General features: G+C 39.8%; 1 protein-coding gene across 1 annotated transcript; it reads right to left on the reverse strand.

Moving 5' to 3' along the window:
- Positions 1-1,132: 1,132 nt before the first annotated feature.
- Positions 1,133-23,828, reverse strand: LOC134657209 (uncharacterized). The gene is made up of 9 exons (XM_063512764.1): positions 23,372-23,828; positions 17,880-18,057; positions 17,692-17,758; positions 8,689-17,611; positions 8,368-8,468; positions 6,124-6,309; positions 3,701-5,892; positions 2,894-3,301; positions 1,133-2,505 (listed from the first exon to the last, which is right to left on the reverse strand). The coding sequence occupies exons 2-9, from the start codon at positions 18,047-18,049 to the stop codon at positions 1,491-1,493; spliced, it is 13,062 nt and encodes a 4,353-aa protein (XP_063368834.1). The 5' UTR covers positions 18,050-18,057; positions 23,372-23,828; the 3' UTR covers positions 1,133-1,490.

The raw sequence follows: 23,828 nt of genomic DNA on the forward strand, positions 1-23,828 counted from the left end.
ATGACATTTTCAGTTGGACATTGGATTACTTAACTGGAAATTGACAAGATTAACAACAGCGTGAACCATACACAAAATATGGTGTATTCCCATCTGTGCCCGCCTCACGCGACCACTGCCGTACAAGAGCCACAAGGCGGACACAAATGGGAATGATTACCCTGTGCCCGGCGGGGACAGATGGGAATACACCCAAAATATCACAACCGTCTTCATTTCTGCTAAAGACTATTCATCTTAATTGATTTTCGCAACAATAATCAAACAACTGTCATTTAATCATTTGGTTTGAAACTTATCAATTGCGTCGGTTCCCAGCTAAACCTTATGAATGACCAGAGAATCATGGAGTCTGCTAATTTCCTTACAAAGTTGCATTTCTCTGAAAAAAAAAATACTTAGATGGCGACACTAATTAGATCAGAATTTTTAGCCATCTAGCTGCAAGACTTCGAATGGAAAATGACAATCTTTACTCACTCCGGCCTGATTAACAAAACAAAAAAAAAACAAAAATCTTCTTTACCCCATCAAGGCTACTCTTGATGACAACACGTAAATATAATTAACACTATTTAACTACTACGGTTAACGTGCGCTATAATTTCTGAAACCTCGGGAGTCTTACTCAGGTTGTACGCGACCACGAGTACCACGACACGTTAACTGTCAATAACTTGGACCCTGGACAATAACTTGAAAAAGACTCACAAAAATTTGATATGTTGGAGCCAGTCCACAAGAATGTCGCTTACGTATTGCCATTCTTCCAATAATTCCGAAAATGCTGAGTAAGCGATATTGGGTCTGGTAATATTAATTTATAGCATGGCTAACAGATTTGCTGAATATTCTCAAGTTTTACGAATTTGCTTGAAATAGCTGCCACGCAAGGCAAAAGCGTTGCGTAAGCGACATTCTCGTGGAATACCTAGCTCTGCCTACAGAAACGAACACACGTTTAACCGTAGTAGGTAGGTATAGGTATTTCAGTGTGATATTTAAATCAAAAGGTACCAGATTGTAACATGTAACAAGCTCATAAGGGCGATTTTTTATGGCTGTAATACATTTTTAACACACAACAATAAGTACCTTTTGCTAGACAACATAAGTAGTGTCAGTATGACTCGCTAACTCGCTATTAATACTATTTAAACTTATAATTAACTACAACTATCTTGTTGAAATCACAGATTAACCCGTTAAATCACGGCGTAAGTATACAAAACTACAAATAATTCACTTTCAATAAGTCTCTTACACTGATCACTTTCAGTTCAAGCATTTTTAATGTATTACACTAAATATTTAGGATGGTTTTGTTATAATAAGTCACTAAGTAATATGTTTTCATAACTTCACTAAGAATGATTCATTGGTTCATTAATTTCTGCACAATCAGATTCAACAGAAGAACGGCAACGTTGTGTAGGATGGATTGGTAGGTTTGTCTCGCAATACCAAGACTCGAATTTTCGAATCCTGTCCTATAACGCTTTTAGGGCACTTTCTCCCTCATCACCTGGCACGAATTTCGTGTATTTCAATTTCAAAGCACTATGCACTTGATTATGATGAGCTTTCAAGTCAATCATGTATGTGAACCTCTGGTTGCAATGCGAACAGAAGAGGAAGCTTCGAGAATCGTGATCTGTCTTGTAGTAAGCATACTTAATAGGCATATCTGTGTGTGCGAGTGTGAAATGCTGCTGCAGATTAACAACGTCTAGGAATAGCCTTAAACACTCACTGCACTTCACAACTATGTCACCTCTTTTAGCGAACACTGGCACATTTTGTTCATGGATATGGGCTTTTGAATCAGCTTCAGTTAGCAGCTTTTCACAAATTAAACACACTAAATTGGCGTCCTCCGGCTTTTTAGCTGCTGGTTTTTTCCCCAGCTTGGTTAAGTTTAGATTTAAGGGTGGTCCGGTCGGTTTCTCAGTTCTTTTGAGCACTTGTGGCTGATTAGGGTGTGCTGTGCTCATATGTTGCAGCACAACTTTGTTATGGTTGTTATAATCACAGTACGAGCATGAGAACGGTTTTAGATTGTAATGGCGGAGCGTGTGAGAGAATAAAACGTGATTGTATTTCGTTGAGAAGTCACAGTGTTCGCATTTGCCACCAGCACCAGAGTTTTTGGCTGCCTGTTCGTCTATGACTAGACCCTCGTCATCGCTGCTGTCCGAGACGCGTCTTTGTGTTGGATTTCCTTCGTCGGGGATCGGGACATCTTCCTCATATCTTATTTCAAGTAGGGAGTTTTCATCATCGTTAGTTTCTTCTTGACTTTGAGGTTCAGTGGTGACGGTGATCGGCATGCAGTTCATGCTGAGTTTTTGGACTCTAATGACTGCGGCGACCCAGGCGGAGCGTATGGCGGGGTCTCTAGCGGCCTCTATAGGGCGCGCGTTGAGGCCGGGGTGGACGCTCTTGCAGTGGAACTGCGCCTCGTGGTAGGTGGAGAAGTGGTTGGGGCAGTTGCTGCAGCACCATCTAGAAGAGAATGAAAGCGTTGTGAAAGCTGCTGATCTGTGATGGCAGAAAGTTCGTGAGTTAAAAACACACAGCTTGAATGAAATGACAAAGGATGTGTGTTCTGTCCGAAATGGAGCTGCGATAAATTGCGAACATTTCTTAGGATTAACTCATGAATCAATTCATGAATCTAATAAATATTATGAAAAATACTTTGCATTGTGTTATATACATAGGTATATTAAATTTAAATCATGAAATTTAGTGAAAAATATAATTATATTTAGACCATTCCGAATAAAAATAATCAGAAGACTTGCACTTTACGCTGTAAGTAAGCAAAATTTATGGTCTCAAGCCTAACAAAACTCACAAGCAAAAAACGCAAAGCAATTTCAAATGTCACCTTATTCTGGTCAGTTCCGCCTCTAAATGCTCCTGTATTATTTTATCATCGGCCGTTTTGAAAAGGCATTTCGGGCAGCAATAGTGCATGTTGATCGGTACTCCAAAAGACCCAAAGATTTTCTCCAATTTCTCCATACTGAGGTCGGTCGTGTTTTGAACTTCTACTGTTTTAGAAGTAGTTGGAACTACTGGGCGTTCATCTTGCATTTTCTGTTGAGCTAGCTTGTCCCTGTTTTTCTTGATGAGGTCTTCTTGGTAGGCTAGTTGTTGGGAGACCCAGGATTCAACGTTGACGTCGACGGCCAGCTCGAGGGGGTCCACGTTGTGCCTGTTGTGTTCCGACCACACGTGCTCCTTCAGTCCAGTTTGGTGGAAAGCTTTGTATGAACATAGGCGGCAGCCCCATCTGAAAAATTATACGTAATACCTGTTTATATTCAAGTCAAATAGAAATAGACGCTATGTAAGGTATTTAAGAACAAGTTATTATTAAAAGACAATGAATCTAAGATGCTTCTTAACGTGTATCCATACTGCAGTTAACTTTTGTGAAGCAAAACTGTAAAAATAAGTAACAAAGTTAGTTAACTAAAGTTAGCGTGTTTCACAAAAATTTACTGCGATGTAGATATGCATTTTTGCAGAAAACAAAAATGCTACAAAATTGTAGAAAGCGCTAAAAATCACCACGTTATAAATATACATAACTACATGTTATGTTACACATAAATCGTCTGTATGTATGTAACTTTTCAATCAAAAATAAATTGGACTAGGTATATAATAAATTTTGGGAATTACTCACTTCCTGTACTGAAGCTCTTCAAACAAGTGGGACTCCATGGCTTCCTTACTGTCCTCGACAACGACTTTACACAAACTACACTTGTAGTTCAGACCGTTGGGCTCACAGTACTCTCCGTACTTCTTACACAAATCCTCTATCGAGGCCTGCATGGGAGCATCGGGGTCAATCTCCTGTTTCACCAAGTTGAGATTCACTTGAGGAGTCGGAGGCTGAATTTCAGGAAGAATTGTGTCAGTTGTCGCTGGTGGTGGATCAGCCTCAGCCTTCACTGTATCCAAGCCGGTCTTCTGTCTTTGCTTCTGCCAATGGGGCATTCCATCTGGACCATTAGGAATGCTGCCTTCTCTATAGTAGAAGTGGAATATCTCAGGGTCCCTATTTGAATGTGCAGTCGTTTGATGTTTAGTAACATTCTCCGGAGTTGATGTCCTGAATGGGCAGTAAGCGCACTTGTATTGCATTTTGGACTGATGCATTTTAGAACAGTGCTCGGCGACCTCAGCCCGGAGCATGCTCTTGAACTTGCACAGGCCGCATTGCCAAGGTTTCAGGTCCATGGTGGGGGTAGCAGGGGCAGACTGGAAACTCTCCTCCCTAACCACTAGCACGTTACCGCTATTGTGCGTCTCGGCCAAATGCTTTTCCAAAAGTTGTCTTTTATAATGGTAGTATGTACACACAGAGCACGCATACAAACGTATGTCATGCATTTTCAGATGCGCTATAATCCTGGATGCTGTTAAAGGTTTAGATTTGTCCAGGGATTGGTGCGGTGGGCAGTGGACGCAGTGGTAATCATTTGTTCCGGAGTGTAGAGTTTCCCAGTGGCATTTCAACATGGCTTCGTCGACTGATATGTATGTGCAGCCGGTCGCACCGCAAGTAAACCTGTATCGTTCAGGGACATACTGCGGAAGCCTGGACGCCTTATCATGGGGTATCATGAGTGTAGGAGTCGGTTCTTTTTGAGTTTTCTCGGGGGCTCTGTTCGCTATCGAACTGGAAGCCAGGTTGACCATCTTGTCAAAGTGGAACTCGTTGGTTTCTAAATGCGGCACCGGGTTGACTGGTGCCGTCTGCGCGACTGGTTGTTGCGCTGCATGTTGTTGCAGATGCCTCACCATGTTCAAACGGACTTTAGTGTGAAACTCGCACAAATCGCAGAAAACAGATTCGTCCAGGATAGGGTTGATGGGTAGTTTGTCAATATCTGAAGGTCCATAACGCTTCTGCTTGGTCGGAGGCCCGGCGGCTGCGCCCGACGATTTACGCTTTACAGCTTTGGGTTTAGCCGTGTCTTTCTTTGCGAGGACGTACTGACTGTCGGTGGGGAAAACGTCCCGGCTTCCAATATCGTGGGCCACTCTTAGATGTTTCTTCAGCAGATACATGGAACCATCTGTATGAGGGCACATCGGGCATTTTAAACGGGCAGGGGTGTTGTGGGACTCGTTGTGGTGTTTCAGGAAAGGGCCAACTTTGTCCGCCTCGAAGGGACAGAGAGCACATTTACACTTTTCTCCTGGCTTCCAGCAATGGAACGAATGCTTCTTGAAACCGGCAAAGGATTTCGAGACTCTATTACATTTCCTGCATCTGTAAATGTTTGATGGGTCATTGCCAGCTTGAGCTGATGTTAAAGGGTTCTGTTCATCGACGCCCTTTTCGTCATCCGATAAATTAATGATTCCATCTGAAAGATTGACGATGCCTTGTTTGGAGTCTTCCTCGTCACTGTCCAGGCAGATCACGTCAGAGTCATTCTTCTCCGGTGTGGTGTCCATGGGTTCTTCTTTCAGGACTGGGGTTAGCTGCTTTGATATATTGATTTCTGGAGCTGGCGTGACAGGTCTTGGCGGAGCTTCAGCTGTGACTGGCAGAAGTGGAGACACTGGTATTAAAGTAGCCATGGCTACTGTGGCCGGGTCCTCCAGAAAGTTCGAGATAGCGTCGTCCACGATGTTATCTTCTGGCAGGACTTCTGAAATAGGTGTGGCGAGTTCAGGCTCCGTCTCTGGTTCAGTGGTAGGCATGTCGAGCAGGGGACCGATGAGTTTTTCCAGCTCGATGGACCGCTCGGCCTCTTTCACTGGGTTCTCTTTGCCCTGGTTAGGTGTTATATTCTCAGGATCCAGGGCAGCCTTCTTGAGTTCTACCAGAGGTAAGATCTTTAAGTTCCCCGTTCCACCCTGAAAGCAAAGGAAAAGTAATGTTAAGACCGAAGTTTACACTTATAATACCAACTTGCTATTTGCAACATCATGCTTAGTCTTAGTCCATTCTTTTTAAATAACTTTCTACAATACCTATTTTGTGTCCATGATGTCCTATTTTATGCTTTTTATCGGAATAGCACCGAGCCAAACGTGCCCGAACAACAGAGATAGTTGTCGGAAGATAAGTAATAGGTGATAACGTACCATGCCCAGAATAGTCCTGATGTAAGCCTGCGGGTTCTTGCCGGGGTGCTTGGCGGACGCATGTGCCAGCAGCTCGGGTTCGTTGTCCGCTCCGTGCACGCACAGAGTGCAGTGGTACAACCTTAAGCCGTGAGTCTTCAAATGGAGTATTAGAACTGTAGCGTCGGGACAGGATTCGCTGCAGACCTGGAAAGATTTAATATATGCTTTATTGCCTTTCATTAGATTATGGGAACATGACAATATTTTTTGCTGTAGAGTTACCCTATAAGGGGCATTGGTATGATGCAGATGAGAGATGATCCCCAAAAGTCGGGATAATCGAACGAAAGCTTATAATCATCGAAGTTCTAGTTACAAGGTGTAGTAGATATGAATTATCTGTAATGATTTTTTGGCCTCAAACTCTAAGCTGTTAAACAAAAGGCATTGTTTCTTTTGTGCACCGCGGTGGCTACCTAATTTCTCATTAGTGAGAAGGATCAAGCCCGTTTAAAAGGCAATTTTAGCGTTCTACACAATGGCTCAAAATTATGTAACAGCTTTTTGTTACCTCCGCATATTCTTACCTGTCGTACTACATTACATCTCAAAACATGTTATCTCCGAATGCTTATACATTAATTTGAACTTATATGGTTCAATTGGAACGCTAAAATTATGTTTTAAATGGGATTGATCCTTCTCAGTACCTAAGTACTAGGGGCCACAAACCCGGTTTCACCGACATCGAAAAAACCGGAAAACCCGGGTTTTCAGCCAATTGCCAAAACCGGGTTTTGACTTTGATAAAACCGGCTTTTTCGAGGTTTTCGATTTTATAGTTTTATAAACATAGTTTAATTATTTTGATGAGCAACAATTACTTCAGAGTTTGTTATTATATTTAAAACACAATTCATTATACGAAGTTCGTATGTATACGTATTATATAAAAAACCTTTTTACTATTTTCACTAAATATCCCTTAATTTCCTGTATTATACGTAGTATAAATAACATCTTAGTAGGAAAGCTCGTTGATCTCTAGTTAAAAATGTTGATTGTAGTAATTATAACAAAAGTCAATCTCGCGAAATTTACTATGTACTGTTTTCTTCTTCTTTGTTCCTTCAGGTTCCTTTGCCTTTTGTTAGAAATTGCTAAGAATGTGTCCAGTCCATGATCGCATTCCCCATCAGATTTCTTATATCCTCAGCTGATGTAGTGGCCGCAACCAAATGAAATCTCTTGTAACTCCTCGTTTAGCGAGTTGGGTAAAATTATCACCGGTGTGTGTTTTCTGAAGGAGGACTATGTCAACCCCTTTGTCACGTAATATTTTGCTTAGGCATTCCATTTCAGAGTTGCTGACCATACCATGAGGTTAAAAACTTTATTTATGGAATTTTATGGTCTTGGTAAAGATAGAGTAAATACAAATGTCGTGGAAGACTGAATAATAAAGCATTGATCCTAAAAATACTTGCTTATTTTACAAATTATATTTAAAATCGAAATCACCGAAAACCCCGGAAACCCGGTTTTGCTGTTGCACAAAAACCGAAAAACCGGTTTTCTAAAATACGCACGGTTTTGTGCCCCCTTACTAAGTACCTATTACGAATTGTATGCATACGGCATCTTAATAGACATGCATGCATGCATCCATATATGTAGGATGTAGGTAAACATGGAAGTATTAATAAACTGCGTGTCTTTAAAAGTTTTTAAAGAAAATAATAAGTACATAACGTGAGTGGTCTACAATAACTTACGTATAGTATAGTATAGTAACTTACGTAAGTATCTTAAATATTTTATAATTATTTTGGACATTTTTATTTTTTATATTCTTAATTAATTTGACTGATTTTTACTTTACGGTTTACTCATTTCTATTTTATAGAAAGTGGTCGTTTTATATTATATTACTGTTTTATTTTTTAGATTATTATTCTATTAATTATTATTATTGATATTGTGTTGTGACGATCTTTTTGTGAATGCATTTTATTTTGACATGTAAAATTTAATGTACATTTTCAATAAGAAATAAATGAATCTAATCTAATCTAATCTAACAATCAGAATAAAGTTAATTGTCTTTACATATTTAACAAATACAAAGTCCCACTTGAATTCTGGTATTGGTGCAAATAAACAAGTCTAGGGTAGATAAAGATACATTTTCAAGGGTAAGTACAGCTGTTCTCCAAAAGCTATAAAACTTTAAGCGAATATGTATATTTTCCGAATACATACGTAGCAGATGAATCCAGTGGCGTTTTCGTGTCTTTGTGTTAGATGCTCCCAAAACTTGGCGTGCGTCACGGCTTTAAATCCACATGGCTCGTTGTTTTCAGCTGAAACCGATAATCGATAGAATATTCAGACTATCAAAATAAGGCTTAGTGACCGGTCAATACCGGTATTTATATTGTAATAACAACTAAAAGAATGCCTGAACTAGTACATTTTAAACATGCTATTGTAAGTCGTGGCCATGTCAAAACATCGCAATTATGATTGATATATAATAGACTCTAATTACAGACCTCATCAAAATGGTTAATTGGTACTTACTTTGTTTACAAATGTAGAGCGGAACAGCATTATCTCGTGACATATTTTCCTCAGGGGGTTCGCAGAGCGCAGGCGCGTTGGTGGTCTTCAGCACGCAGCGGCGATCAGGCGTCGACCCGTGCACCCGGATTATATGCGACGCGACCAGCTGGCTCGCCGCTCCCCGGTAGAAACATAGCCCACAAACCAGTCTGCACTTCCCGTGGGTCTTGAAAACATGAGACACCAAATCTATAGAGTTCCCGGATGAATCAAAATCACAATATGCGCACAACAATGCGTTCGTCCCGCCCACTCGCTGGTGAGTCGATGCGTGTAACAACGCGTCTTCAGCAGAGTCCGTAGTGAAGGAGCAGAAACGGCCGGCGCATTTAAAGATCTGAACTAATTTGCCTGGAGTCATCATGGCGTCGAGAACGACTCTGTGCTTTTTGGACATGATTTCCGCTTGAGCTTCTTCGTATTTGTACTCTTTGGGCGGTTCGGTCTCTTTTCTAATTACTGGGTAAGTCGGGCTTGGACGTGGCGGTTCTACCGTTGGCGGCGCGGCTGGTAGAAGGCTGACGACGGTTTCTATGACAGGCAACTCTGGCGCTTCCACAGCCGGTTCGACGGGGTTGACCAATTCTGCCAACGGTCGGACATTGATGTAGGGTGTCGGTGCTCTTTCTGCGGGTTCAGGTGTCGCTGCAGGAGTCACGGGCTTTTCAATAGGTTCTACAACTTTTTCAAGAACGGGGAAATTATCGATGTGGCTGTCCAGGTAATGCGTTAAGCACTCGCTGAATTTGTGTTCACCCTGTGACGTCACGATGACTTTGCACACAAAACAGTAGCCATCCCAGATCTCAGAGTGCTTGAGCTGCACATGCTTCTTCATGGATATTAAAAGACCCGTCTTATAATGATTGTCTTTGCCATTAATACAGCAAACGTACTCCTTGTTGCCAGCATCTGTATAGTTTATTTTGAAATGCGGGTAATCCATTATATCACTGGAAACTCCCTGGTTCTCATCGGTCTGATCAGTTTCTTCGTTGACCGCAGAGTCTTCTGCAAAATCATCCATATCGTCGTCCTCGTCTTGTTCGGCTTTGACCACACTGGAATCCGTGTTGGCAAAATTGGATATGTCGCTCGCATTGTCATCATTTTCAAAGGAAATCTTCGAATTAAATGAGTACCTCATAGGTTTTTCCGTCACTGGTACGTCGGATTTTTTTGCGGGCCGCACCGCCTCAAGCTCGCTTTCTGTTATCTCGCTTCTGTCGTCACTGGCTTCAGTATAGCTCAGGTTTGATCGCGTGCTCCTTGTGGTTCGAGGTGTGCTTTCTACATGCGCTATACGTTTTATTAGACTGTTAATAGTACTCTTTGTCATTACAGCGAAGTTTATGCTGTATACCTCCGTTTCTGTGTCATTATGACGATGTATAACGTGCATTTTTAGGTTCTCGAGGGATATCTGGGTGTAATTGCATTTGCCACAAATATATCCTATGAGTTGACCTTTAATATCCTTCGGTGGAGGTGGAATATCCAAGTTAAATGGGCACTTCTCTACATTTATACATTCAGAACATAATTGCTTGTATTCGCCTGTATGCATACTAACTACGTGCCAGAAAAATGACTCCAAAACGGCCCTCCTTTTACCAAACTCTATGAAACAGAACCTGCAAGTATATTTCTCGGTGGGTATTTTACTGATCGCAGCAAAGTCGATGTCTCCACACTGCTCGATGGCTTCTCTCGCTATATCTGGGCTCATACGGGAAAGTGGGATTTCAGAATGCGGATGGTGCTTTTTATAATGGAACACTATGTCTTTCCAACTATGTGTTGATTCACACAAACGGCACTGGTATTCGGAAGCATTCTTAGAGAAGCAATAGTTTTTATCAGTGAAGCAACCGTAATCTGGTATCGTATAAGATCGTTTTAACGGGGGAGTGGGTTTCGGAGGCGGCGACTGAGCACGCTTTACTTCTACTTTCCTCTTCTTTTTAGGTTTAATAACACCGGATTGCCATCCACCTCTCTTGCGTTTTGGTTTTTTCTTTAATTCTACTAGCAACTCAGTGCTGCCAAAGCTCTTAGAAGATGCCAATGATTCATTTTCAGAGTCAGAACCACTGTCTACACCTTTTTCGCTCAATTTACTTTCATTTACTATGGAGTCTGTTTCGAAATCATAAGGATCTTTATCTGTATGCGCAATTTTCGTTTTGGACTTAGGGCCAGGTTTGTATTTCACTAAAGGTTTCTCATCTTTATTCTTTTTCTCGTCCGGGCTAACAATGGCAGGTTTCCCTTTAGGCTTCGGTCCAGGTTTCTTACGCATTGGCTTCTCTATAACATTTTCGTTATCTTTGATGTGTTTGACCTTTTCTAAAACAACTCTGGGTTCCGGTTTGCTTAGTTCTGAGTGGCTGTCTTCGGGCTGGCTAGATTCTAGATCGTCGCTCTTCTCAGTTTTTTCGTCTATCATTTTAGCTAGTCGACACATCCGTATACCAGTAGCATTCAACATTGCATCACTCACAAACATTTCCTTAATAGATTCCTGCAATTGTCTCAGTTCTCTAGAGGGTTTTTTCTGTTTAGGCTGCATCAGTAATCCAGCGGCTTCAGAGCGAGTCACGCGTTTTCCCTCACCAACTTTCTTGACTGGCTTACCCTTTTTAAATTTGCCAGCTTTAAATCGCTTTTGTCCTTTCCTTACAACCTTTTTTCGGGTTTTTATGTTATCTGGTTCTTTAACGCTCTTCTCCTCGTTGTCTTCCAGTCCAGAATTACCGTCGGCATCATTCGAATCCTCTTTTTGTTCAAGATCTAGATTATTTTCTGCTGAATCAATTCCCTGGCTCGTCACAGTTTTATCTTCACTCACATTTGCGGATATGTTATCTACACTTGTTATAATTTTTTCTTTATTTTCAATATCTTTCTGAACATTTGGCTCGCTATCTGCCATCTGGCATGTATCTGTTTCTTTGGGTTTATCAGGCTCAGCATCATCCTGTTTTAGAATTTTATCATCTGTTGGGTTTTGTTTTGTGACATCCTCTTCATTATCTGGCTTAACTTGTTCCATTTCATTTTTATCTTCTGAAGTCTTAATGCTTGTAGTATCCTCAATTTTATCATCATTTGTATCTTCTTCATCAGAAACAAATTCACTTAGTTTCTCAAGCTTCTTTTTAATTTTCTCATTTTCGCCAGATTGGTCTCCAAGCATACTAAGCAACTCTTTTATTTTTGACTTGTCTTGTAAAATTGACAACAAGCTGCCAATCGAGTCAATTTGTGGAGCGGGCTCCTTAGGAATCTCGATATTCTCTTTGGTTGGCTTGTTCTCAGCATCATGAGTAGATGAAATGTCAGAATTCATTTCACATTGTTTTTCAATAGTACTGTCTGGTTTGTCTCCTGTTGGTTCAGAGTAGTTTTGACTCAAGTTTTCGGCTTCATTCGTGCTATCTGGCGTCGACTGACTATCCAGATTTTTCTCGTTTTCAGAGCTGTGGTCATTCTTAGAAGATTCTTCTACGTTTACTGATGTGGACACGACGGGTTCAGTATCATTCTTATCCTGCATTTGACATATAATTTTGGGTTGATAATCACTTGGCGATTCAGTCTGCCCCGGAATCAAACCAGACCGGCCGCTCTGCTCGTCAGTAGTTTGATTAGAACTTCCTTCTTTCTTATCACCAGCGATGTTCACAAACTTTTCACATTCGGTTTTATTCGTTTCAGTTTTAAGAGTACCGAACAAATCATTATTTTCACACTCGGTTTTATTAGATTCAGTTTTGAGAGCATCGAAAGGATCTTTCATTATAGTATCGGCAGTGCTAGCATTTTCTTCTATTGTTTTTTTGGTTTCTTTCTTAAGAGGACTGCTAGTCATTTTTTCTAACATGTTTTCGATGCTAATATCATTGAACAGGTCATTACACGTCTCCCCGGTTTTAGAAGTAGCTAGGTCATTGTCTAGATCTGCTATAAGTGAATTGATATTGTCTAGAACAGGGTCGCTGATAATACTATCGGGGAAGAGATCTATTCCATCAAGACCAAAACTGCTATCCAGCTTCTCTTTATCTTCTTCAGGTTCGATGATTTCATTTGAACTCTCGCTTTTATTGGTATTTTCCTGAGTTGCCGTTTCAGTACTTTCTTCTTGGGGTACATAATTTTTGTCGGACTGTACAGATTTTCTTTTAGTTTTGGCCTGATACTTTTTAGGAGAAACATTTTTACTAAGAACGTTGGTTTTACCCACTGATTCGTCAGAATCAGAATCATAAATTACTTTTTTGATTCTGCGCGGGCGTGTTTGAATAATCTCTTTCTCTTCTTCTGATGGCACTGGTGACTGAATTTCCTCGTTCTTTCGACCAGACCGTCTTGTAACCCGTTTTTCAGACTTTTCGGTTATATCATTTTTCTCATTATTATCCATCTTTTTATCAGTCTTTGCAGTTAAAGTATTTTTATCATTATCTTTCTTTTTGTTGGTCACTTGGTTGGATTTCTTTTTACCTTCTTTAATTTTTTTATCAACCTTGACTTCTACAGTGGTTTTTTGTTTTACGTCTTTTACTGTCGATGACGAGGATGATTTTTTATCATTGATTTTGTCGGATACGTCTTTGGTGGTTTCGATCGGTTTTGGATCAGGTTCAGGTCGTTTTATTTTCGGAATTTTGAAATTTTTTACTGAACTGATGGCAGGAGTTTTGATTCCAGTATCACTAGAAATGCCGTAACTGTGCCTGTCGCGGGATTCTGCGCGTTTTCTATCATGCTGGTAACTAGACCTCTCCTTCAGGTTCTGTTCTTTGCGCTGTCTAGGGTCCCTGTAGTTAAACTTTTTCGTCTTATCGTACGGTTCTCTGCCTTGTGTTTTGTTCAAGCTATGCTTAGTATCCGGTTGTATATCATAACTGTCCCTTCGGAGACGAGGATCACGAGAATTCGTGCTCTCTGTAGGCTTTGTTGGCTGTGCATCTTTATTCCATTTACGGTCGTTATTCCTGTACGACTCGAATTCCGCTTTCACATCTTTAAAGCTCTTTTCAGTTCTTGAAGTAGATAATTCTCTTCCTACACTTTGAGCTCTCTTAAATCTTTCTCTGTCTTCGATTCTATGGAATGAATTACCCGGCAAAGTTCGACCTTCACTGGGCTCACGTATCAAAGATCGTCCTACGCTCGAAGCGCGTTGCCTGCGAGCATCAAAATTACTATCGTTACTTCTGTGCGAGTCGAGGAATTTCTGAAAAGTGCTATTAACGCTTGTGTCAATTGTAAATGCACGTCCCGCGTGTGATTCGACTGACAATTCATTTCTAACACTTCTTCCGACACTGGACGCTCTCGCGCGATTGTCAGGCATAGACCGGCCGGCACTAGGCTCGCGTTGGAATGTGCGTCTCGAAACTACCTCGGCATAGGTCCTAGAATTATCACGACCGCGACTTCTATCTCTTGAGTACAAGCGTTCTCTATCATTTTCACATGGCATTGCGCGACCAACACTAGGTTCGCGTCGTGACATTTGATCTCTTCTATAAGTCTGGTCTGGAGTATAAGGTTTTGGCTCATTTCTGGGCACACTTTGTTCTCTATTAAAGTTTCTCGGATCGTTTCTATGATATCTATTACGATCATTGTACGATCCAGTATCTTTTCTACTACTATTTGATTCATTATCGTAGCTTCGATTCAATCTCGGATCATGCGGACCTTTGCCGTATTTTGGGCTCGGATTTGGATATGAGTAATCAGATCGTCCGAACGGGTGACTGGGCGTCATAGGCGCTTCAGACCTTCCAAATGGATGACTGGGAGTCAAAGGCGCTTCTGATCTTCCAAAGGGGTGATTTGGCGTCATAGGTGCGTCAGATCTTCCGAAAGGATGACTTGGGGTCATAGGAGTCTCTGAACGTCCAAATGGGTGACTCGGTGTACGTGGCGGGTCTGACATTCCAAATGAGTGATTGGAAGATTCTGATCTACCAAATGGATGACTCGGTGTCCGAGGACACTCCGATCTGCCAAAGTAATGAGACGGGGTTGAAGGTGGATCGCCTCTGCCAAATGAAGGTGTAGGAGTACTTGGACAGTCCGATCTTGAATAATAGTTGGACTGCTGTGGACCTTCCTGTCTGTGATATTCATCTCTACTACTCCTGTCATTTCTAGATCGGTTATAACCCATATCGGGATTTGAATCGTTATATCGTGACCTAGGTCCATCTTCTCTTTGTGGATGATTACTTCTAGAGTTTCGATCCTCCCATTTCAAACCAGAATTTTTTTCTCTGTCACCATTCGACATTTCCCAGTTAGATGTATCGGCGGGACTGCGCTCGGAGGAATCCCAAATAGATTTTCGGTCATTAGAATGATCTTGACCTGGAAACATAGGTGCATACACGTGCTTGCGACCATTGTCATCAGCATTGAATGGACGATTTGGATTGAAATCAAATATCCTAGCATTAGGGGTCATATTCGGTGTTCTGCTAGGTGTCATATTTGGTGCCCTGTTTGGTGTCATATTGTCAGGATTTCGAGATGGAGTCATATTAGGGTAGACAACAGGAGGCGTAGGTAGTAAAGCATCCTTTCTGACGCGTGGATCTACTGGAGCTACAGGCTTTTTTACTTCTGGTTTATCCACAGATTTTCGTACCTCGAGATTAGCATCGCTCTTAGTTTGAATTGGAGTCGACGGCGCAAATGGGCTCATCGCATTTGGAGACATTATCGGGGGTAATTGTCGCATATCAACATCAGCCTTGGCGTTTACAACAACCATTTTCACAGGATCGGCAGGTATTATAACAGGTGGGGATACAGGAGTATCATTGGTTATATCCATATCAGGAGACATTGGAGCAAGGTCCAGATCGTCTGGCGATTTTAAAGCTGTATCTCTTTCGTCGTCAGAATCGTCGCTTAATGCTATTTTAGAGATCAAATTAAATCTTTCGACTTCTTTCTCAGTTAATTTCAAAGATTGAAGTCTCATGGACTCTTTCCTCAACTCCGACGAAGTTTTTGGGGTTTTTACAAAAAGTGAAGGTTTATTTCTAGGCACCGACTTTTTCTTATAGTTTTCTATGGAAATTCTCTTTTTCGGAAGTTCCTCCTGCGCATTGGAAACTTTAGTAACCTTTGGCTGATGCAAAGCTGGTGTTATAGCTTCAGGACAAGGTAGGGATATGGTATCGCTTAATATCTCGTTTTTCAATGCTTGTAAAATATCGATTTCAGATACTATATCTTTCTTAGCAGGCTGTACTGTAGGCTCATTAAGTAAAGGTATTTCAGTGTCTGGCTTCGGAACAGATTCCGTGCTGAGTGTGCTTGTCGTAATAACATCTTTAGTTGTACTTTTTGTACTTTGGTTATTGTTTTCCATGGACTCTACCTGACCTTTGTCTTTAGATGCTGACAGTACAACATCGGGCTTATCAAGAGATTGTTTCGGTTCTGGAAGTTTATCCTTAGATATGTCTGAAGATTTATCTTTACAATTTTCGGCATTGAGAGCTGTTGTATTAATTTCAGTAGAATCGGAACTGTTAGAATTGTAGAAATTGACTTTGAAAGGAGCTGGAACAGGTTCCGGGGCAGGTTTAGGATCCTCATTTAAAAAACTTATATTTGAATTGTCCTGTATATCAAAGTCATTCATATCTATATTACCAGTGTAAGTTACGTTCCCACCCTTTTCAATATCAACGTCTTTGATAGAAATTATATCTGTGGAATTAATATCGTTCGTTTTTACTGGGGACAATGATGTACTCGATTTTTGGCTAGCGGATTCGACTACATCTTTATTTTTTGTAGAGTAAGCTGGTTCACGTGGTTTCGGTCTAATCGGATCGGTTTCTTTGGTAGCACAATTATTGTCATCGAACATTTCGAAGTCGGTTAAGTCACATATTTCCTGGTTACCGGTAGCATTTTTAATATTGCTCGATTCAAGTGACGTTTCTTCTTTATCAGAATTAATAACAAGACAAATTTGTATTTTACGAGACGCTTGGTCTTGTTCCGTGTTGGATTTGTTCTGACTAGAAGACACATCTTTAGTCTTGTCTTTTTCAACTACAACTAAATTGCCATAAATGTTTTCTATGGCTTCACTTTCACTATCGGATAACTCTCCTTCTTCAACATCAGCTTTCTTTTTCGTGTGGCTCTTCTTGTTCTTTTTGTTCTTGTAAGACTTTAATATTAAGTCTGATATATCTTCATTTGCTCCCGTCTGGTTCAATTCCCCAAGTATTTGCGATCTGAGTTCACGTAGGGTAGCAATATCAACATCACGTTCACTGCAATTAATTATCCTTGATAATATATCTTTTGTATTCAAAGAATTCAACCGTTCTTCCGGGACTTTTAAAGTTATATTTAAATCCTTAGACTTGCGGGAATGAGATTCTTTGGACGATTTTTTTCTTTCACGTTTGTGATAAGAAGGAGAGTGTCTACGTGATGGTCTTGGAGGTGATCTCCTGCTAAAAAGATTTTCATCACGAGGAGGCTCCTCCGATGGTGACCAGAGGCTTTTTTGTCTTTCACTTCGTTCCGGGGATTGTAAAACTCGCGTGTAGTTTCGTTTAGAGCTCGATTTATAGGGCGATTTCTCACTGGAAGGATTCTTAGCCGGGGATAGTGAACCCTTATTTGGCCGCCGCTGGAACAATGCTGGTTCTTTGGTGCCAGAGCACCCGACTTCAGTTTCGGTAGCCCGCGCTATTTCAGGCAATGTATCCGGATCATGAGACTTCGCTGTTACAGTTTTAAGCTTACTTCGAGCTAAGTTTAAGTCCGTCTTGTCAGTAGTAACAATGGCTTCAGATGCGGGCTTGATGCCTGGTAAAGTGTCCACCTAGAATTAAATTAAATTAGTTTTTTATTTTCCAGAAGAATAATAAACAACATATTTACATTAAATTTTACTTGACATACCTGTTCGACTTTGGCGTACAAATTAATAAGAACTTGTTCACACTTTAACAAGTTGTCCATTTTCATCCTAAAATAAAATAAAAATAATTTAATTAATCACCACACTAATCTATATTGTAATCACAAAATGCAAGCAAAACGGATTCGTAATAAAACGACATGTCTAAACAAAAACATGTAATAGTAACCTTTTCTTCTTATCCAATAAGAGATCTCTCAGAGATCGTATTTTATCAAGCTGAGCCTGCCTAGGATTCACAGAACCACTGCTTGTATTTTCCAGTCTTTTAATCATTTTTTCCAGGAACGGGATGTACTGCTTCATCTCCTCGAACTTTTTGTCGTACTCGGAATCCATTTTGGCAGCTGAAACATACCAGAGTAATGATTAATTCATTAATCAAACACTTAGTTATTTTGACCGATACAAAGAAATTTCATCGCAAAACATAAATATATTTTATACAACTTAAAAATAAAAAGCATTGGTAATATACATTTGTGTATGGTCAATTTACTTTTGTACGTCGTGGCAGTTTTCATTTTAATATTAATTTTCATTATCATAATGGGGGTTAATGAATTGGACAGGATCAATATTACTTCCGATTCGAATGGACAGTATACCACTAGTAAGATTAACACTACGATGTCGAATGGTAATACATATTTGAAATCCCTACAGAACACAGGACGTAATACGTTGAATCCATTGAAAAAAATACATACAGCTCGTGAGCTCAGCCAGTTCTGCTAGAAAACTAGAGGTAACCTATCCAACAATTGTACATTATATAGTTTGTTAACCGTCTGGACAGCTTAATATCAATAACACGTCAGTTTTTCAGAGGTTATATGTATAAGTAAGTCTAACGAAGTACGTAAGCATTGCCGTTTATCGGTACAATTAAAAATTAAAAAAAACAATATATTTATTAATACCTATTTTTGCTCCTTTCCGAAGTAAGTGCAAAAAAAAATGTATATCGTAACGTTGCCGTTACTAAATACAATTTCTGACGACATAGTGTTTCGTTAGTTCCATTTGCGGGTGGTAATTCACAGAATTGGCTACTTTCCTACTTATCAAATCAGCTTCTTTTTTAGACCTGTCAAAACGATTTGCTTATATGGAATTTATATGAAAACACGTGTAGTGACGTCACGGTCAACTCACCTACTTTTTAGGGTTCCGTAGCCAAATGGCAATAAACGGAACCCTTATGGATTCGTCATGTCTGTCTGTCTGTCTGTCTGTCCGTCTGTCTGTCCATCCGTATGTCACAGCCACTTTTTTCCGAAACTATAAGAACTATACTGTTGAAACTTGGTAAGTAGATGTATTCTGTAAACCGCATTAAGATTTTCACACAAAAATAGAAAAAAAAACAATAAATTTTGGGGGTTCCCCATACTTAGAACTGAAACACAAAAAAAAATTTTCATCAAACCCATACGTGTGGGGTATCTATGGATAGGTCTTCAAAAATGATATTGAGGTTTATAATATCATTTTTTTCTAAACTGAATAGTTTGCGCGAGAGACACTTCCAAAGTGGTAAAATGTGTGTCCCCCCCCCCCCCCTGTAACTTTTAAAATTAGTAATTAGTAATTAAAAACAAAGATCTAATGGTATAATGGCCATTAGGCGTTTATGATTACAAATTTCGACTAGTAAGTATACTGACCATTGCGTATTGGTAAATTAATTTGAGGTGTTTTGTGTAAAAAATTACCAATGTTCATTAAATTTAACTGCTTTCGTGTTAAAATACTACCTAGCTGAAACGATATGCTCAGTTATGATTAGTTGATTACTTAGGTGTGAACAACTAGATGACAACTAAATTTTATGATCGCTTTACAATATTAGTTGCCAATTTATTATTTTAGACGCCAACCTATCAATTTAAGTTCCCTATCATTTTTTGGATGGCTCGATTTTGCTGCCAGTTTTTTTAATAATATGATGGTTATATTTGAGGCTAAAATATATTTTTTGGCGCTAAAATATTAATGCACAGCCAAATTATATTATTATATGCCCAATGAAAGTTCCTGTTTAATATTTTAGTTGCCCGGTTAATAATAAGCCTAATTTTATATAGAATTATAGATATAGTGTGAATTCCGGGAAAGGATAATAGGATCGTTTTTACCCCAAAAATCATCCGTTAAGGGTGTGAAAAGGGGAAAGACAGTTTGTATGGGACCTCAATAACAGCTGAACCGATTTAGATTTAATTAAAAAATACCAAACGTAACTTCGAACCTAAACTTAACAGTTATTATTAACCTCAAATGTTACTTTTATCATCCCGCAACTTTACTTGCTCCAAGTCGAGTTATGCAGATCACGCTAGTTACTTGCGCACGCGACTAACGCACGCTGGCTTATGCTCAACTTGCATGCTTCTTTATATAGTAGCACGTTGTTTACATGGTACCGATGCCTATAACTTGCGCAAGTACACCAATATGCGCATGTTACATGCGGCGTATGCAAGAGCAATTTTATTTTCACCTCAGCAGCTCGAACAAGGGTACTTTGCTACTTAAAAACAGTGAGCAAAATCGCATTTTGCTCACTGAGTGAGACAAAATGAGCAAAATGGTATTTTGCGATTTTGCTCACTGTTTTTAAGTAGCAAAGTACCTACCCTTGGTCGAGCTGCTGAGGTGAAAACTTAATTGTTGGTATATCTTAAGAAAACATGAGTAAATAGGTACTGATGAAGAAGGAATACATTTTTCGGGTTCTCTAATATGTTCTCACTGCTGAGGTGAAAAGTTTTGTGAACTACACGAGATCAAAGTTATTTACATCTCGTGCGCTTTTGAGTCCCTTACTACGCTCAAGATTCTAAATTATTATTATTTCGCTTGCACGGGACTCAAAATAAGCACTCGAAGAAATATCAAACTTTGATCTCTTGTTGTACAAATAACTATTTCCATAGTGTAGGCAGAAAACACCACACCTGGAGATAAATGCCAGACCAATTTCTTATCGCCTTTGCCTAAAGACTTTAGCGAGAAGTACCTACCTACGATCCGGGGCCCAATTTTACCATAATAAGCATGTGGTTTTTAGTTGGGTTGGTTGGTTGGTTTTTATTATAAACCCAAGACTTAAAATAAAACTGTATAGCCAACCACTGCGCATGGGCATATATATTGACTATGTGCGGGCGTGGTGTGAAATAGACATACAAGCGATGACAAAACATGGGGTGGAGGTACAACGTGAATTTTAACGGGAAGACGACATCTCATAGTATTTGACAGCTGAGAACTGTCACTATACTGATAACTAACGTCCCATAGCCGGCAGTTTACTGGTTCTGGTACTGCTCGTTGGTGGTTCTAGCCAAACAGTAAAGGATGAGTATAGTTATTTTTTGTTCTTATTTACTGACTATTTGGTTTAACCAACTATATCAGCCATCCAGAGTCCGATCAGCGACGTGAAAGCGAGTAACGAAGAATCGACTATTGTCTCGGCAGTAAACGTACCTATAGTTGTCGATCTAGTATGAATAAAAGAAATGCATATATTATTCAATAATCACTGTTGCACATAGCAAGTTCTTTTACTAAGATAAAAGACTCGCCCGCGAAGTAAAAACTCGCTTCTCGTTGATCACCGCCGGCGGGGCCGGCCGATACCTGTACGGTTACCATCAGTCTGTCACTGACATAAACGCCGTCGGGAACGTAATTTACTTTCTATACATCTCGCTCGCACTCGCATATTAGTGCAAACGGGATGTATAGAAAGTAAATTACGTTCTCGACGGCGTTTATGTCAGTGACAAACTGATGGTAGCCGTACTGGCCTTCCTTCAAATGAAGGAAATTAAAACGTGCAAAAGTACACTCTTTTGCAGCTCGCTGTACTTTTCTATGTTTCGTCTTAGGCATAGGTAGGTAATTTATTTAGGACACGAAGTACAATAATAAACTGTACGTAGGTAATCAACTTAGTAGGTATGCTAACAAGACGACACCCATTGCTGCACACTAAATATCGAAATGATTTTGTCGTGCCCACCTAATAAGTACTTTCTTACAGAAATTGACATACTTAGTCAAGTAGAAAGGTAAGAAAAAATCATTACTATAAGAATTTTAGCTTTTTGTTACGTGATAAAATCTTAATTTACCTACCCACGTTCAAAGCATTCAACATTACATCAGAGTCGACCGACCAAAGAAAGAAGTTTCTCGAAATATCACGCCACGCCATGACGCCACTAGCTAGACAAATATATACAAACCGCCAAATACTATCTACAATCACAACTTAGCTAAACCACTTCCGCGCCTATTACTTATGTAAAGTAAGAAATCAACTTACTAAATAAGTAACGCATTTATGACAAGTGCTGAAACTGCTGAACTAACTAGTCTATAATATTTGCAATAATATAATGAATGTCTTGCTCGACAAAAAATATCGACGCCGTGGCGACATTATAAAAACCAATCGAACATAAATTAATAAACTCGCATACCTTCTTACACTCGATCTCTTTTTCACTACACAAATACACTTTCTTAACTGTTTAAACTACGTTTATGTGTTAAATACAATGTTTTAATAAAACAATCATTGTTCAGACTTCTGTTTGACACAAAATGGACGCCAGCGCTCAAGTGTCGATCGAGTTCCGTCGCCTCCGGCTTCGTATCGTAGAGTGAATTCAAAATGGCGTCGCACGCGGCCCCTCTCTTCTCAACTCGATTTCAAACAAAGAACACTGCACCTGGCTGGTTGTTTGAAGTTTATAACGAAATGGATGTGAAAAATTATATTTGAATTTATTTTATTTAGTGTACTATTTTCGTTATTCCTAATTATTTCAATGTAAATAAGTTTGTGTTAAAGTATGTCGAATGAAACCGGATGCGCACACCTAGTAGAATAGGCAACATGATGAGACACGGTAGGGAGACTGTCAACTCTTCTGTAGGATTTTGTTTATTACACAATTGTTTGGAAAGTGGCTTTAGTAATTAAACCTACGTATATTTTATACCACATATAATAATTATTTAATATTAATAATATGCATAGGACATCAAACATGAAATAAAGAAGTAAAAAAATGCGCCAAACAAAAAAAAAATCTAGACCAACATAAATTGGTAAATTATTTTACCACAATTAAACGTACCTTATATCCCAAAACATTTTAATACATTTGCATATGTAGTAACTTCTTCTATAGTATAGGTATTACCCCCACACGAGTAACTGCCGAAATATAATAAAACGCATAAAATTTAGCCATGATGATACCTATGTGGTAAGTATATTTAGATAATAGCGACCTAAACATTATTGATTAAATGCGCATACCTATGCCATTACGTAATGCGTTCTCTCTGTGCTGTCTACGAATTCATACTCTTTGGCGCTAACGCTTTCAACGTACATCTGAATGATTAAATCAAAATTGGGTAATTTATTGTAAGAATTTCACTAGTACATATGGACAAACATTTTTTATACATATTATATATCCGTTACCTATTAACTATTTGTGATAACTACTCGATCAAGTTTACTGCGTAGGCATCTACATATGCGACGCCATTGTACAATTTAATGTTCCCGTTTGATCGTTTCTTGCTTATTCATTGATTATAACGAGTATTCAAACTTGCACTAACCTGTTTAAAAAAATAACAATATAAAAGAAACTAATCCTAATCACTCCGCGCGTCGGTTAGGTATAATGATGGCTGCACATTTTTCGTGCAGCTGTTCGATTCCTTTCTGCTGTTCTCTCGGGGCCAGGATGGCGACTGGATTGACGCGCGGCCGCGGTCGGCAACCCACGCCCCACCGCTCGGTTTCGTCGGCAGCGCCACACTACGGATTCCTTTTATTCGCGGGGCGGCACGCAGCAAGGGAGCACGCTGCGCTGCCTGCCGATCAGCTAATATTTCCTTGCGAACAGTTGACGCGAATGTTCTCGAAGCGTTCACTTTTCCGTTGACGTCTTTTGTTTCAGTATTCCAGCCAGCACGGTACAAGTTCAGGTTGGTCGACAAAATAAAAATTGACAGAGCAAACGTCATACGTGTGTCACAAGTGAATTGCAAACGCAGGAGATGGAGTGTTTCG

The sequence above is a fragment of the Cydia amplana genome, chromosome 19 (assembly GCF_948474715.1).
Source record: "Cydia amplana chromosome 19, ilCydAmpl1.1, whole genome shotgun sequence".
In the NCBI taxonomy this organism is placed as follows: domain Eukaryota; kingdom Metazoa; phylum Arthropoda; class Insecta; order Lepidoptera; family Tortricidae; genus Cydia; species Cydia amplana.